This window comes from Pteropus medius, unplaced genomic scaffold (assembly GCF_902729225.1).
Source record: "Pteropus medius unplaced genomic scaffold, Ma_sr-lr_union100, whole genome shotgun sequence".
Lineage (NCBI taxonomy): Eukaryota > Metazoa > Chordata > Mammalia > Chiroptera > Pteropodidae > Pteropus > Pteropus medius.
The window spans coordinates 4,556,259-4,571,727 of record NW_024347867.1 but is presented as its reverse complement, the minus strand read 5'-3'; the positions used below and the strand labels follow the sequence as shown (position 1 = coordinate 4,571,727).

Sequence of the window (15,469 nt, the reverse complement as noted above, 5' to 3'; positions counted from 1 at the left end):
CTTGCTCTAACAGACAGAGTCTACAACATGATCTTTAATTGCTGCACTGTGTTCCATTATGGAGATGTGCCAGAATTCATTAAACCAACCCCATATTGTTTACTTAACTCTAGTTTCCAAATTTTCACTTGCATGAGTAATTCCTCAATGAATAGTCTACTACATAAATCTTTCTGAACATCTCTGATTATTTCCTCAGGAAAATTTTGCAAAGTGGAATTACTGGGTCAAAGGGATTGAAAACCTGAGCAACATATATGGTATTTTGAGTGGAAAAGCAACTTGGTAAGCTGTAAAGTAGTAGACTAATATGAAGTATGTAAAAGCTGCCATTTTCTAAGGGCCTTTCATATTCCGGGACAGTGGTTCTTAAAATTTATTGTGCATCAGAATCACCTAGAAAGCTTGTTAAAAACAGATTGCTGCTACCTCCTTCCTGTCCCCCTTGTATTCAGTAGGTCTAGAGTGGGGCTGAAACTTCGCTTTTCAAACAGGTTCTCAGGTGATGCTGATGCTGCTGGTCTGGGGGCCACACTTTGAGAACTCCTTCACTAGACACTATCCTAGGTGTTTTACATAAGTTCTTTAAATGTCATAATAGTCCTTTACAATTAAGGACTGAGACTCAGAGAGGGTCTGAGGTCATGAAATTAATAATGGCGAAGCTGAGAATGGATTCCAAGTTCGATCATTTAAAGACTAATGCTTTCTCCACAGAGAGCCTGATTTCTTACTTACATCATGACCCATAAATAAGATATTTTGGATGTCTTCATCGCAAGCACCAAAGATTTCAGTGTAAGCCACCCCCTTCCAATCTATTAGGGGCCCATGAGGAAGGAGAGTGGTTTGGAAATGTTTGGCTGAGAATGTCTTCAGGGTAAACTAGTGGGATGAGTAATAGTCCTTCCTTGGAAGAAGGCTCTATCTTCTCCTAAAACCACCCCCAGGCTTCCCAACACAATGGCCTAAGCAACCTGTTTGTTCAGGCAACTCAGAAAATAAATCATATCAGAGCAAAAAAACAAAGAACTCCTGCTAAACCAGTTGGCTAATGATACCCAGCAGAGCAAACACTCAGGGGATTAACAAAACATGAAGCCAGGTTGGCTTCTACCAGACTCAGTTTAAGTGAGGTGAATGTTTCCTAACTACACCCAGAATCAAGTGAATCACACATATTTCACAACTAAAGAAATTCTAAGACCTAATTATGCAAATTTTTACATGTTTATTATCTTGGGCTCTTGTCACCCTGCTGCCTTTTAGTGTGTTGTTGATTTTGTGTGTGCATTTTTATTTTTTGCATGCCAGTCTTCATTTATTCATCCTGTGAGTTGATGACTCTGCTAGGTACTCTGCAAAGAGAAATAGAATGTTGCCTGTTTTAAACCTATTTTATGTGGCTTCTAGCATAGCTCCATTCGATGTAGATACCTGAGAACAGTCCATTCTTACATTATGTTACTGTTCAGTTACATAATGTAAAATGCATTACTTTCATCCATGTTAAAAATAAATTCAGTCTGGGAAGCTCTATCATGTAAGACAGGGCAATACATTCCAATAGCCATTTTGTCCAGAGATTGTAAGGAACCTTGAACAGGCTGTGAGTTTATCATTTTTAATAATTCTCTAACTGGATAAGGCAAGGTCTTAGGCAAAGCCTTGGGATGCCTGTTTGTGGAATAGTGTGTTCATAAGATGAGTTGCTCCAGGTGCCAGAACTAGTATCAGTTGCTGACTGGGTGGCAGAAGGAGTATAGCAATTAGAAGTATCTGACAAAGGAAGGAACGTCCCATGACATAGAGTTCCCCGTAACTAAAGGAGTTAGCATTCAGGCTGGATTGTTGCCTGTCAGGAATGCTGCCAAAGGCATGTCTGCACTAGGTAAGAAATTTGATTAACTGACTCTCAGGGATTCTCTCTCTGTCTCTCTCTCTCTGTCTCATGAGTGGACCTAAAAGGGCTGGATGAGGGGCAAGGAAACCAGAATCACATATGCCTGTCTTCTCTAGGGAGTTATCTAGGTGAGATATGGGAGAAGTGGCAGAAATGTGTATTTTATAAAAACATAGCCTTCTGTTTTTTACAAACAACACTGTCAGTGTTTATCCTGCATTTAGTGTCTTTCACTCTAGAGCTTTCTCCAAACCCAGCAATTCAAAAATTAGGCATTTGCGGAACTGTTCGAAACATTAGTGTATAGCCAGACCTTATTAATTGAAATCCATTTACCCAGAATCACTTTGAAAATTCTATTTTTAGAAAACATGAAGAAATTACCTAAAATAAACTCATATTGATGATTTAGTATAAAAAAAGAGTTTTCCAGGATATAGCACAGTTTCAATATAAATTCAATTTAACATACTTTTAAACAATGATCATTGATATGCATAGTGATTGCATGAAAAATTTTTTCATCAAAAGATTTCATTACTATTCTACTAAAAAGATGTACTAATATATTTCAGAAATATTTTCAGTAATAAAGAGGAAAACAAAAGAAGTCGTATATTCGCTACTTACATAGCCAGAAATTTTAATTAGCCAGCATACTCATACTCCAGTTATCTATTGTATGCAGATAACTATGTAAATTAGAAACCATACCATGAACACTAAGTACTATCATCTAAATTAATATTATATAAATAAAAAAATATAGCCCTAAGATTTCCAAATCCTAGTGTTAAATATTTTTTATGTTTTTAAGCTTCCCATCTCACTACATACGTATAAGGAGGAGTGAGTGGAACTTCTCTGTAAATGTCATAGTTATATTTCCAGAAGGCAGTGAAGAATAATGTATCGACACACAAACTCCTGTGTCTGGGCTCAGAATCACTGGGCTCCCTTCTGAGTTCACCTCTTGCCAGCTGCATACCCTTGGGCAAATCATTTCCTTTGGAGTTCTCTGGAAAATTAACAGGAAAAGCACCAAGGTTATAAAAAGCTGAAGATTCAGGGAGATAAACATGCAACATGCTTTTCACAGAGCCTGGCATCGGGCAGGCATCAAACAAGTCTTAGCTGCTATGATTATTACATTTTCATTCAATTCTTTATGTTATGAAGTTCTGTATTTTTTGAAATTTTGGTAAAATATACTTACCATAAAATTTGTCATTTTAACTATTTTTAGCTGTTTATTTTTTTTATTTAGAGGGAAACTATGACCATTTATAGCAAATGTCTGTGTATAACACTATGCAATTTGCTTTAGAACTAAATATTGAAAAAAATCAAGACTAATAGAAACATTTGGTCTGAAGATCAAAACAATACAAAGTTCTCTACAGCTTCATAATTTTAAAATGAAGTATATGAAGGCCTAAAATAGCTTCTTCAAAAGGCTCAACAATATTTCAAGCACAGAATTTATCGAAAACACTTTCAGTAAGTATAAAAGTTATCTACATGCAAAGTAGAAAATTAAAGCCATAGAGAAAGATAAAAACTGAAAGATAAAAGTCTTATCCTTTAGGAATCCCTTTTCTTCTCCTCCTGATAGCTTGTTCACCCCTCTAGAAATATTTTATGCAACTACAAGCATATAAATCTGTGTGTATAGGTTTACAAATGGAATCATACTATATCCACTATTTACCATGTAGATATTTTTAACTTAAAAGTTTACCTTAAAGATTTCCCTATGCTTTTAAAGAATTTGTTGTATTATATAGCTATGTCACAATTTATTGATAAGATTTCTAACTGAAGACGTTATATTTCTAGGTTATCTTTTCCTCTTACAAAAAAAAAAAAACTAGAATAAGAACCTTTGTACATAGATGCATATTTTTGTAAATAAAGACAAATGAAGATGTAGCAGACGGTTTTAATGATAGTTGAAAACAGAGTTAAAATACACATTTAATGAGATTAAGGCAGATTATGTTATGGATCTCTCGGGTCATTGTGTCTTCTTAGAGATGAAATTAAGGCACATAGCTTTGTAGCTAAGACTTTAAGTTATTGGAATCCCATTATTTGCTGGTAAGACAAGGTACTTAAGCTCTCTAAGCCTAGTCATGTGTAACAAGGCTACTGTGAAAATCGAATGAGATGTTGAATGTAAACATTTTGTATAGCAACATTTAGCCTGGTAACCTCTCAATAAACCACAACAATAAATAGTTAATCATTGTCTGGTGACATTGATTATTCTTAAGGAACACTAGACATGGCTTCTTAAATTTCTAAGTTTTTAATGTTGACATAAGCAATTTCAATTATTTATTTACATGGTGTATATATTACCTTCTATGCCTTGAATATTAATTCTTCTCTTAAAATTTTTTATTCCCAAATTTCAAATATCTTGTCATTTTTCAAAGAACTATTTCTCAAATAGCATTACAGTTTTCATCACCCTGCTTTAGGACTTTACTTGGTCTGGGGTAGGCCTGGGCACACATTCCTCAAGAAACCTGGTCTAGTGCTGGAGGTAGAGAAAAAAAATCCTCTCTCTTTTAAGAAAGTGTTCACTGAGCATTAAGTAATGAGCAAAGCAATGATTATAAGAGTATTTCAGAATACTTGCCTTGTTTGCTGGAGGTCAAGCCAAGGGAATAGCCTCTTGGGGAGCTTATGCTCTGAAATCCTCAAGCTAGAAACCAGAGCCCTGAAAGCCAGGCTCCCCCTGCAGCCTGTGACCACGCTCTGCCCATCAGGTGCCCCTCACCTGAAAGGGGAAGTGAGAAGCAGGAGTATATAGTATACTTTATTTATTTATATTTTTTCTGGCGAGGGTGACAGCTGGAGCTTCTGACAGCAGGGGTGGGGCTTCTAGTGTCCAGTATCAGCCTGGACTTGGGTTGTCTCTGCCTAGTGACTGTGGCCATGGAGACTTCTCTACAGTAGTGTGCGGTGGTGTTTAGGCTCTCACCCCAGCTGCGTGCCTCCAAGCTTGGCACGCCGGCTCTCCTGTGGCAGCTCTGAATGCTGCTCAGTTTCTTTGCTGCTTGAACAGGCCAAATGAGCTCTGTTATTTATAACTGAGTGCTTAAAATCCCAGTTTACCCAAACCCAAATTCCTCTCATTTCTTCATTTCACTGTGTGACACCTTGGTCCTACCATTTGTTCAGGCCCCAAATCTTGGCATCATCTTTGACCTCACTCTCTTAGTTTCTCTCAGCAGCGGCATATTTGGTCTTCCTACATATGCTCTGAGCCCCCATGGGAGGTAGGGAACATCTTCAGATGTCCTCGCCTAATCCCCTAGGTTTAACTGGTCTCTCCACCCCACCCCATTCAGCTCCTTACCTCTCTAACTCTCTATTTTTTCCACAACATTTCTTACCCTCCAAAATGTACTTGCTTATTTGTCTATTGTCTGTCTCTCTCCTCATTAAAATATAAGTTCCATGAGGGCAAAGACTTTGGTTCCTGCTGCATGTTCAGAGTCTAGAATGTCCCCTAGCTCTAAAATATTTGTTGAATAATTAAATAAATGAGTGAATAAATACAGATGCATGTGGCATTCTCTACTCTCTTGAGAGTTTATAAGGAGGTTATGACCAGTCACTCAAAGAACTATTATAGAGGCAATAACCTTAATGGAAATCAATCAGAAGTTCTGAATGAAATGATTGGTTTTTTTCTACGTTATTTTGATCTTCATGAAAATGAAATGTCTTATAAAATTTACTAAGGTCTCTCTAAAGGTTTTCATAAGCTTAGTCAGAGACATCTATGGTATGATTTAAGGGGCATATTATGGGATCACTTGCCCAAATCAATTTTTTTCTCTGGTCTATTATAGTGCCTAAAATTCATAATATTTATTATTTTATTCTACAAGTATGTCAGGCCCTGTTCTAAGAAGTTGGAATAAAGCAGTCCACTAATCAGAGTCCTACCTTGTGGAGGTCACATTTTATTTGGGGACAGATAATAAAGAAAAGATACATACATAGCAAGTGTCAGGTTGTAATAAGTGCCAAAAGGATAATTAAAACAGATGAGGGAAGGAGAGTGGTGTAGATAGGCATATGTGGCTTTTTAGATGGGGCAGCTGAAGAAGGCAATTTTAAGGAGGTGATATTTAAGTAGAGACCTGAACGAGGTTGGAAGGAAGCTTTGCAGATGGTATTCAAATCAGTCTTGAAGGCATCTCAATGACAGGAGAGTCAAGTGACCCCTGGATGTCCAGGAAATGTAACTGAGGCATCTGCTATAATTTGGAGTTTGTGTTTTAGCCTAAAATCTATGCGCAATGTTTTACTCTGCACTATAATGAATACATGTTACTTTAAAAATAATTTCACTTATATGCGGAAACTAAGGAACAGAAAGAACAAACTCATCAAAAATAGACTCACAAATATAGAGGACAATCTGGTGATGCCAGAGGGAGGGAGATTGGGGGACTGGGAGAAAGAGGTGAAGGGTTAAAGAAGTACAAATTAGTAGTTGACAGATGGTCACGGGCATGGGGAGCATGGCATGGGAAACGCAGTTTAATGTTGTAGTTAGGTGGAGAGCCAGAGGAGAGGAAAAGCAATTAGAGTGATCATTTCATAAACTATATAAATGCCTAACGAATGTACTGTATACTCGAAACTAATAATAAAATAAATTTTAAAATAAATAAATAAAAATAATTTGTTATAGTCATGAATAAGCTGTGTGATCTTGAGGTTCTTTCTGCATATATCTCAAAATTGTGAGGATGAGTTATACAGTGACAATCATGAGTCAAGGTGCCAATAATTTATGGGAGCAGGGGCTTGCACAAGAGCCAATTATTAGAGGTTAACATTTTTTAAAATGCTGTTATATAGAAAATAAAAATGAAAGGCAGAGGTTATGGAGTATGTAACTAGAATTTTTATTTCTCTCTATTTCCAATTTTTCAAGTATTTTTGGCTACAGCATTCTGGTTTGATGAAAAGAACCTTGGTTTTAGTTATGTTTTCTCAAAGCCAAATTCAAGTCATACTTCAAGATGTTTGGGTTATTCTCCTTCCAACATTTGGCTGGTTGGGTAAATTTTATACTTTATGTCTAGTGTTTTCTGCATAAAATGGTGTAGAAAGTACAACTATTGAAAGTCTTTATTTTATTAATATATCAGTTATACAACATTAAATAAGCCCTATAGTCACTGTGTCTAACATATGCAATGAGGATAATATTTGATGAATATCTTCTCTTAGAAGTACTTTAAAAGCATAGTTTATGTTTTCAGAGAGACATGTTGCATCTAAAAGCTTATTAATTCCATTTTCTAAGTATAATTTGAATGTCTTTATATGCTTTAGTAGGTAGTCTATAGTTATGAAAAAATGAAGAATGTACAAATGTTGTGTACACAACTTCTGGAAGAAATGTTTGAAGGAAGAAATGCATTCTTCTTTTGGCTTTCGTTTTTCTAATCTGCTGAACATAGTCAACATAGCGGGGGCCTTGTTGTAGCATGAGGTAGTATACTAAGGGAAAAGCAGCATGACTGGACTGATGGACTCGGGATGGTGGACAAATGGAATCATCTATACTTTACCTGGACTGCCTACCTCAGGTCATCTTTCATGTGAGAGAGTAATAGTTTTTTTTTTTTCCCCCTCATGTAAGCCACAATAATTTTGGATTTTTCCAAATATTTTTATTTCTTTCTGATTTAAAAGATCCAGATTAGTGGGCCTGAGAATGGTCAAGTTTCTTGTGTCCTCTCAACATCTTAAAGGTATTTGTCCATATCTCTATTTGGGGAGAAATATCACAGAAAAAAAATGTCTTTTGCTTTTAAGTTCCTTACAAGGCTCAAGAAGGTGGGAAAGCATCTATTTCAATTTTTTTTTTTTTTTTTTAAAGAAACAGGAGTGGGAACTCCTAGAATAGCATGTTGAAATTTGTTTCTCAGATATGGTTTGAATGTATCCATCAAGTATGTGATGTCAAGTGGGTGTTGGATATGGAGATTTATGAGCTGATACATTGAACTAAGATTTATGAATTTCTTGAGTGGGCATTTATCGGGATCAGTGAAGCACTGACCATTGATTCTCTCAATAAATTGAATGAACATACCAGGTATAATCTGATCCAGATTCTGATGTAAGTTAGAGCCAGTCCAGACTATCAATGCATGAAAGGTTCAAATAATAATGTGAATCTACATTTGTTGCAAGATGCATGACATTTGTGACTCTGTCAGCAAAGGAAAGTTTTCTTTTGTTTGTTTTCTCTCTTTCAGATTCAACTAGATGAAAAAAAATGTGATTCAAGCTTCTCAGTCATTTATGCAAAATTATTCTGATGTACACATAGAAATGACCTTGATAAGTTGGTATTTACTTCATTTCTATTCAGGACGATTAGCTCGATCAAGTAATTACACCATTTATTTACGTCAGTATTAAGCAATGTTTGATGGAAAAGACTCTGATAATTCAACTTACTGTCTCACCATACCTCCCATCATGACACAGCAGAAGAGCCCGGAGAGACAGCTGTTGAAATAACTGCACTCTTTCTGCTCTTCTGACATTTCCAAGGTAAGATTTGATTACAACTAGCAATATGAAATTATGGCTAAGAGATGACATGCAGAGACCAGGAGACATTAAGAGACAAAAATAACAAGGCAGTCTGCATTACATTCCCTTATCAGCTGTGAGGAGTAGGCTAAGGTTCCTGCTGAAAAATACTTCCTTGCTTTCAGGATATAAAAGACACTTTAGACCTGGTCAAGTCAGGATACTTCACAGCACAGGCGTCAACCTGTGTGGCTCCTCTGAAGTGCTCAACATCTCATGCAGACTCAAATCCAACTACAAGAAATTTTCTGAGAAAACAAAATGAGAGATTCTAAGCTCATGTATAGTTATCTATGTGCCATTTGGGGGGATGTTTTGAATACAAGTCATATGTCTCCTCCTACAATTCAACTTTGATTACATTTGAGCAGTTACTCCAAGTTCTGAACTTTATTTTAAAGTATCATTTCTTTTTTGCATATATTTCATCCTTCGTTTCTTCTCTTATGATTTATCACTAAATTTGTTGTTGGTAGCTTTTTTTATCAGATACTCTGAGTAGGTTTCAAGAGTTTCCTTTTTGAAGCCTTAATGCCTAGGAAAAGATAAGCAATAGCAATAATAATAATAATAATAATAATAATAACACTTGCATATAATGTATGCATGTATATGTTCAATGTTATAGAACTTACAAAGCACTTTTCACACATATTATCTCATTTAATTCTAAATACAATGATAACATCCAACTATTTTTCTCTTCCTCCTGTTTATCAAGAGGTGGGCATTGTGGTAAGAGCTCCTCTTCAATGTCTCTAGAGAGGAAAGGGTCAAGAAAGAAAGGCAATTAGAAAATATATTTTGATATACAGAGGGGATCTTGAAGGGTAGTTGAACAAACACTATACTAAGCATAAGGAATGCCCACTGTGCTGTTTATTTCTGCTTATCTGGCTTTGGGTCAGTGAGAATCTCTTTGCATCTCAGTTTGTTCATATGCAAAATTAAATTAACACGCACGTACCCTAACTCACTCACAAAATTACTATGAAAAGCAAATTGGATAATATTTGAGAAAATATTTTGTGGTTTGCCAAATGAAGAACAAATACTTTTATTGATTTTTTTCTTTCATTTGACTTTTGCCAACATGTGTAGCATTGACCTAAACCGAAGCCTCAGTCTATTGAAGAATGGAAAAGATAAACATTTTTAGAACTGTATATGCATGTTCTAATAGTCTCTTGGCAATTTTACTTTTCTAATAATCAGTACATGTGGGTGTTTGTCTAGCAGCCAGATACCTGAATTATAATCCAGTGAGAGCTGAGCTCACAGGAAACCAAAGTCTTAAAGGATCTTTCACAAATCAGGGATTTTTTTCTTTTCTCAAGGTCAAGTCTACAGACAACTTGCATACAAATCAAATGGCATTATTAAACACATGCCTGATTTCTGTATCATGCTTTTATCTATTGAATCAGAAGTTCCAGGGTAGGGCTCAGAAATCTGCCTTCTTTGGAGGGCACACCAGCTGAGACTTAGGTCCACTGCAAGAACCCAGAACTTAACTGGCTGAAGTTCGTGAGTTGTAAGAGAACATTTGTTTTTTAGTTCTTTCTAGCAGTAACAAGATACCTCTATCAACATTCTATTAAAAACAGATATGTGTAGTTATGTGAAATAAAAGCAGCACTCCATTGGTGTGCAAAATTCGACTTCACTTTCTCGAAAGCACTTTGAAGTATTGTTTTCTCAGCTTTCTCTAATGGGATGGTGCACTTGTAGGAAAACTTAGGAAAGAGTATTCTATTCCAGTGTTATTTCTGGCCTCTGCTCAAGTAACAAACAATCTTATAAGCAGTTAAATTGATAACCAACCAGAAACTCTCCAAGTTAGGAGGCCTCAGCTCATTTTAAGCCATATTAAAATTCTCAAGGTGTTAGCAGTCTGTATTTTATGTTAAAATAAAAAGGTTGAGGTTTTGCCTCTGACATTCAGTGAATATAAAATAATGTAATGCTATTTCAAAGGCTATAGGTCTATCATCAATCAGCTTCATGGAACACAGAACTAAAAAAGATAAATTAATATTTATTCAGTATGCATTTACTGAACAACAGCTATGTCCATTGCACTGGTCTAAGTCTAGGGCTAAGGGAATACATAAAACAAAGGTTCCTTAGCACTTATATTCTGTCAAGAAGGCCAGAAAATAAAGAAAAAACTAATAGTTAATATTGCTCACATATCAAATGGTATATTAGAAGGTGATAACAATGCAAAATCGTTTACTCTGAACCTACTGTGCTGAATTTTAAAACCAGAAAACGATCCACTTAATCACACACATGTATGGTCACCTTCACAGTATACTCAGCATATATAGTTATGATTGATTTCTTTTTCCCTGGGGCACAATCCCGTCTCTTTCTTTCACGACTGTGTCCTATATAATGATGCTCAGGAAAGCAGCCAATCGGCAGATTTGTTTTCTGTTCCCTTTTAGTATTTCTAACTCAGGCAACCAAACCAGTTTGAACTGGATAGAGCATCAGAACCTTCTCTGAACTCCAATCAGAGTCTATGGCTATTCAGTTAACTTCTAGACTATAAACTAATATCCACATGTACCAGCCAAAACAATGTTTTTTTGCCCCTCTGTTGTGCTATTCATATTTAGAGTTGTAATATGACCCCATCTGAAAGCTCTGTTGCAGATATTTCTTGGAAAAAAAACATGTAGTTTATCTGTGCTTATGAAGTCTCAGTTCGTTTCTTTTGGCCGCCGAGGATGGGGGGTGAGGGGGTGTAATAAAACAAAACCAAAATAACCTACCAACAGCTATATGTTTTTCTTGCATAACCTGTCATCACTTCAGACCAAAGTGGGAAGCCATGTTTTTGTTTTTGTTTTTCCCACACAAATATATCAGCAGGAGAGAGAATGTTGTTATTCTGACAAGAATTAGTTTAATGAATGTGTTTTTGGTTTGATTTAATTTTTCATAGTTGACTTTTTCTGCTTATAAAAAAGTTGTCTCTGGGGAGAAAAACATGCAGAAGTTAAATCTCATATAGGTTACCTAATTACCTACAAATTGCAGCCTTCGGCAATTTTTAATAAAAGAACACCATCCGCTCCATGCTTAACTGTAAAAACGGATCCCATTTTCGTAATATTAATGTTATTCCACTGCACTGTGCTATTAGAGAAAATCCCAGAAGCAAACACAGTACAAATTGTAGAGCAGCGGTGTAGAAGTAGCTTCTAATCACAATTAAACGTGAATGAGAAAAATAAATCAAAGAAGAAACTGACTTAGAGATATCGGTTTTCAAGCTAGGCAAATGTCAGTAGATCTGCAAGAGAAGTTGCACAGCAGCTGAGAGAGTGACAGTAAAGCCCACTGTGGCTGGGAACACTTGGATGTACCAGCAGCACAGGAACTTTGTTTTGAAATCCAGATTACATATTTGAGACTGCCAGTGTTCTCGACTTTAAGTCCTTGGCAGAGATGTGAGCTGAGTGTGCACATTGCATAGAAGGATAGCAGCAAATAGCCTCTGGTCAAGCAGCTCACCTCCCAGCAGCAGACAGAGCTGCTTCGAAGGGCATATCATAGGTCGTGTCAACGCAGGCAGCATGATGTGAAAGAGGGGAAGGGCTGAAGTTTCTGGGTTTGTTTTTGTTTTTGTTTTTGTTTTTGTTTTTTGTCATTGTTACATGTATTTGTAAATATAAAGTGAATATTTGAACGTTTATGGGAGCTGGATTTTCAGCTGAAGTCTCATTATTATGAAATGATGTGCTGGCAATCAATGTTGTCCTTATCCTGTGACCCTCAGAAACCTAAACTAGGCTAAAAATCATCACTTGGCAAAGGTCTCATTTACCACTCTTCTCTGAGCCCTTCTTTTGTCCCGAGGCTGTTTTGCCAGACACTCCACCATCAAGCACTGCTTTTAGGGAGAAGAGGTGCTTCACCTTGAAGAAGGAACAGCTGAAGGAAAGGACAGATCAGAGGGCAATTGGATGTCTGAGCTGCTTTGGAACCATGCCTCAGGGCCTTAAATCTGCAACTTTACATGTAGAAAAGAGGAGACTGCTTTAAACTAAGTACCATTTGCTTGCTATTACATTATCTGAGTCCAAAAAAAAAAAATCACTGCTTTCATCAGCTACTTAGTTCTAACGTGTTACTTTAATGATAAAGCCATGCCCTGTGGCTATTTGAAAAAAGTTTTGTTTACCCCACATGCGGAAGGCTCAAGTTTCAGAATCAGAACAGTTGGTGTGACTCTTACAAGGTAGCTTCTCTACATGAATATATTTATCTTCTGTTTGACAGAGTCTGTCCCAGTCTGAAATGCTAAACTTGTGTCACACTGGAAGAAATTGTTTACAGTCATCTTTTTCTGAGTATCATTTAAAAGAAAACGATTGCCATTATTTTAAAAGAAAAACTAGGAAATAGAAAATTTTTTCACACTGAGCCGTGGCGTATTTTTCAAATGTACTTTTACACCTCACATTTAGGAGTGATGCAAGTTTCTTCACCTGACTGTTTATTGCCCTGGTTTGTGCCCTAGATGTTTTTATCTCATCTATCCAGACAGTTCAAATCAGGAATGAGGTGTATTCGAGCAGGGCTTCTACTCTGCCAAGAGGATAATCCCCAAATGACCATCAGCATTTTCATCCAAGCGAGTTTGACCTTTCAGAAGCAGAGGTTGCTTTAAGTTTGCACAAAATAACCTTGGGGACAAATAAAACCCAAGTGTGGGGTGTCGTCATTGCCTGCAGTCCCTATCTTTCCTTCCTTTCCTAATGCGGACATTGCAAGCACAGCAATTCTTCAAAGCGGCGTTTAATTCCAAAAACATTTGGAGTTAGGGCATAATTTGCATAATTCTATTAAAAGGCTTATACCTCAGCTTTGAAAAACATTTGAGAAAATGTGATTTGGGGGCAAAGAAAGACTTATCTTTTGGCCCAGAAGGTGCCTCATGGAACTAAGCTTGTTAGTGTTAGGAGTGCATGGTAAGCACCAAAACCTGAAAAAATAGAGAAACTTAAAGGGCTTCTTTGATCTGTGGTCAAGTCCCCAATGGTCTGAAGTTTAAGATAGAGATGGATTTCCTGTTTCTTTCACTGTATTGAAAACTTAAAAATTGGAATCTTATTATAGTGATGGGAAACACAGGTGTATTTCTGCAGATTTTGCTCCTTTCAGTTGAGGAAGTTCATATTGTGTCATTACAGACTTGAGAAGATCTTTCATAAATCAAATGACTCTGTCATCACGTCTATTTTGATCATATGATGCTGCCATTATTCACAGGTTGACAGCAGTCTGGCATACGTTTTTTATATTCAGCATCTAAGACTGTACTGAAGGAAGGAACTAAACACCTTCAACAGTGTAAATGATATAAAACCAACTGCAATTAAAATGTCTTCTAGCTCTCCGCCCCTCCCGTTTGACAGACTGCTGTGTCCTCCTGCGCAGTGCCAGCTGCACCCCTGAGATGCAATGGTGAAGGTCGGAGTGAACGGATTTGACCATATTAGGTGCTTGGTCACCAGGGCTGCTTTTAACTCCAGCAAAGTGGATATTGTCGCCATCCATGACCCCTTCATTGACCTCAACTACATGGTGTACATGTTCCAGTATGATTCCACCCATGGCAAGTTCAAAGGCACAGTCAAGGCTGAGAATGAGAAGCTTGTCATCAATGGAATACCCATCACCATCTTCCAGGAGCAAGATCCCACGAACATCAAATGGGGCAATGCTGGTGCTAAATATGTTGTGGAGTCCACTGGTGTCTTCACTACGTTGGAGAAGGTTGGGGCTCACTTGAAGGGTGGAGCCAAGCGGGTCATCATTTCTACCCCTTCTGCGGATGCCCCCATGTTTGTGATGGGTGTGAACCATGAGAAGTATGACAACTCTCTCAAGATTGTCAGTAATGCCTCTTGCACCACCAACTGCTTGGTCCCCTTGGCCAAGGTCATCCATGACAACTTTGGCATCATGGAAAGACTCATGACCACAGTCCACACTATCACTGCTACCCAGAAGACCATGGATGGCCCCTCTGGGAAGCTGTGGCATGATGGCCGAGGAGCTGCCCAGAACATCATTCCTGCTTCTATTAGTGCTGCCGAGGCTGTGGGCAAGGTCATCCCTAAGCTGAATGGGAAGCTTACTGGCATGGCCTTCCATGTTCCTACCCTCAATATGGCAGTTGTGGATCTGACCTGCTACCTGGTGAAAGCTGTCAAATACGATGACATCAAGAAAGTGGTGAAGCAGGCGTCAGGGGGTCCCCTCAAGGGCATCCTGGGCTATACTGAGGACCAGGTTGTTTCCTGCAACTCTAACAGTGATACAGTCTTCCACCTTCGATGCTGGGACTGGCATTGCCCTCAATGACCACTTTGTCAAGCTCATTTCCTGGTATGACAATGAATTTGGCTACAGCAACAGGGTGGTAGACTTATGTTCCACATGCCCTCCAAGGAGTAAGAACTCCCTGGACCACCAGCCCCAATGTGAGAAAGAGGCCCTCAGCTCCTGAGGAGTCCTTGCCCAAATCGATCCCCCAACACACTGAGAATTTCCTGACCTCCAGGTTCCATCCTAGACCCCCTGAAGAAGGGGAGGGGCTTAGGGAACCCTATGTTGTCGTGCACCATCAATAAAGTTCACTGTACCCGGCCAAAAAAAAAAAAAAAAAAAAAAAAACCTCCTAGTGTATGAAGCACAGGTCTCCATTAAGCCAGCTGCTGCTCCAGGATCTGAGGGCTGCTTGTCCAGATGATGGCATGCTGTTAGAAAAGGTATGTGAAGACCGTACCTGTACTGTTTCTGAAGAGTACCTGCGCCTTCAGAAGCAACTATTCTAGAACTTTCCAGACCCTTAAGCCTACTCTCCTTTATCAGACCATGTCTCATCCAGAACATACT

The 15,469-nt window shown here is 37.9% G+C and overlaps 1 protein-coding gene across 1 annotated transcript; it reads left to right on the top strand.

The window, feature by feature from the left end:
- Window positions 1-221: 221 nt before the first annotated feature.
- Window positions 222-15,218, top strand: LOC120615795 (glyceraldehyde-3-phosphate dehydrogenase-like). The gene is given in 3 exon segments (XM_039879027.1): window positions 222-226; window positions 14,101-14,892; window positions 14,894-15,218. Coding segments are annotated over 2 exon segments (930 nt in total). The 5' UTR covers window positions 222-226; window positions 14,101-14,149; the 3' UTR covers window positions 15,081-15,218.
- The last annotated feature ends 251 nt before the right edge of the window (window positions 15,219-15,469 follow it).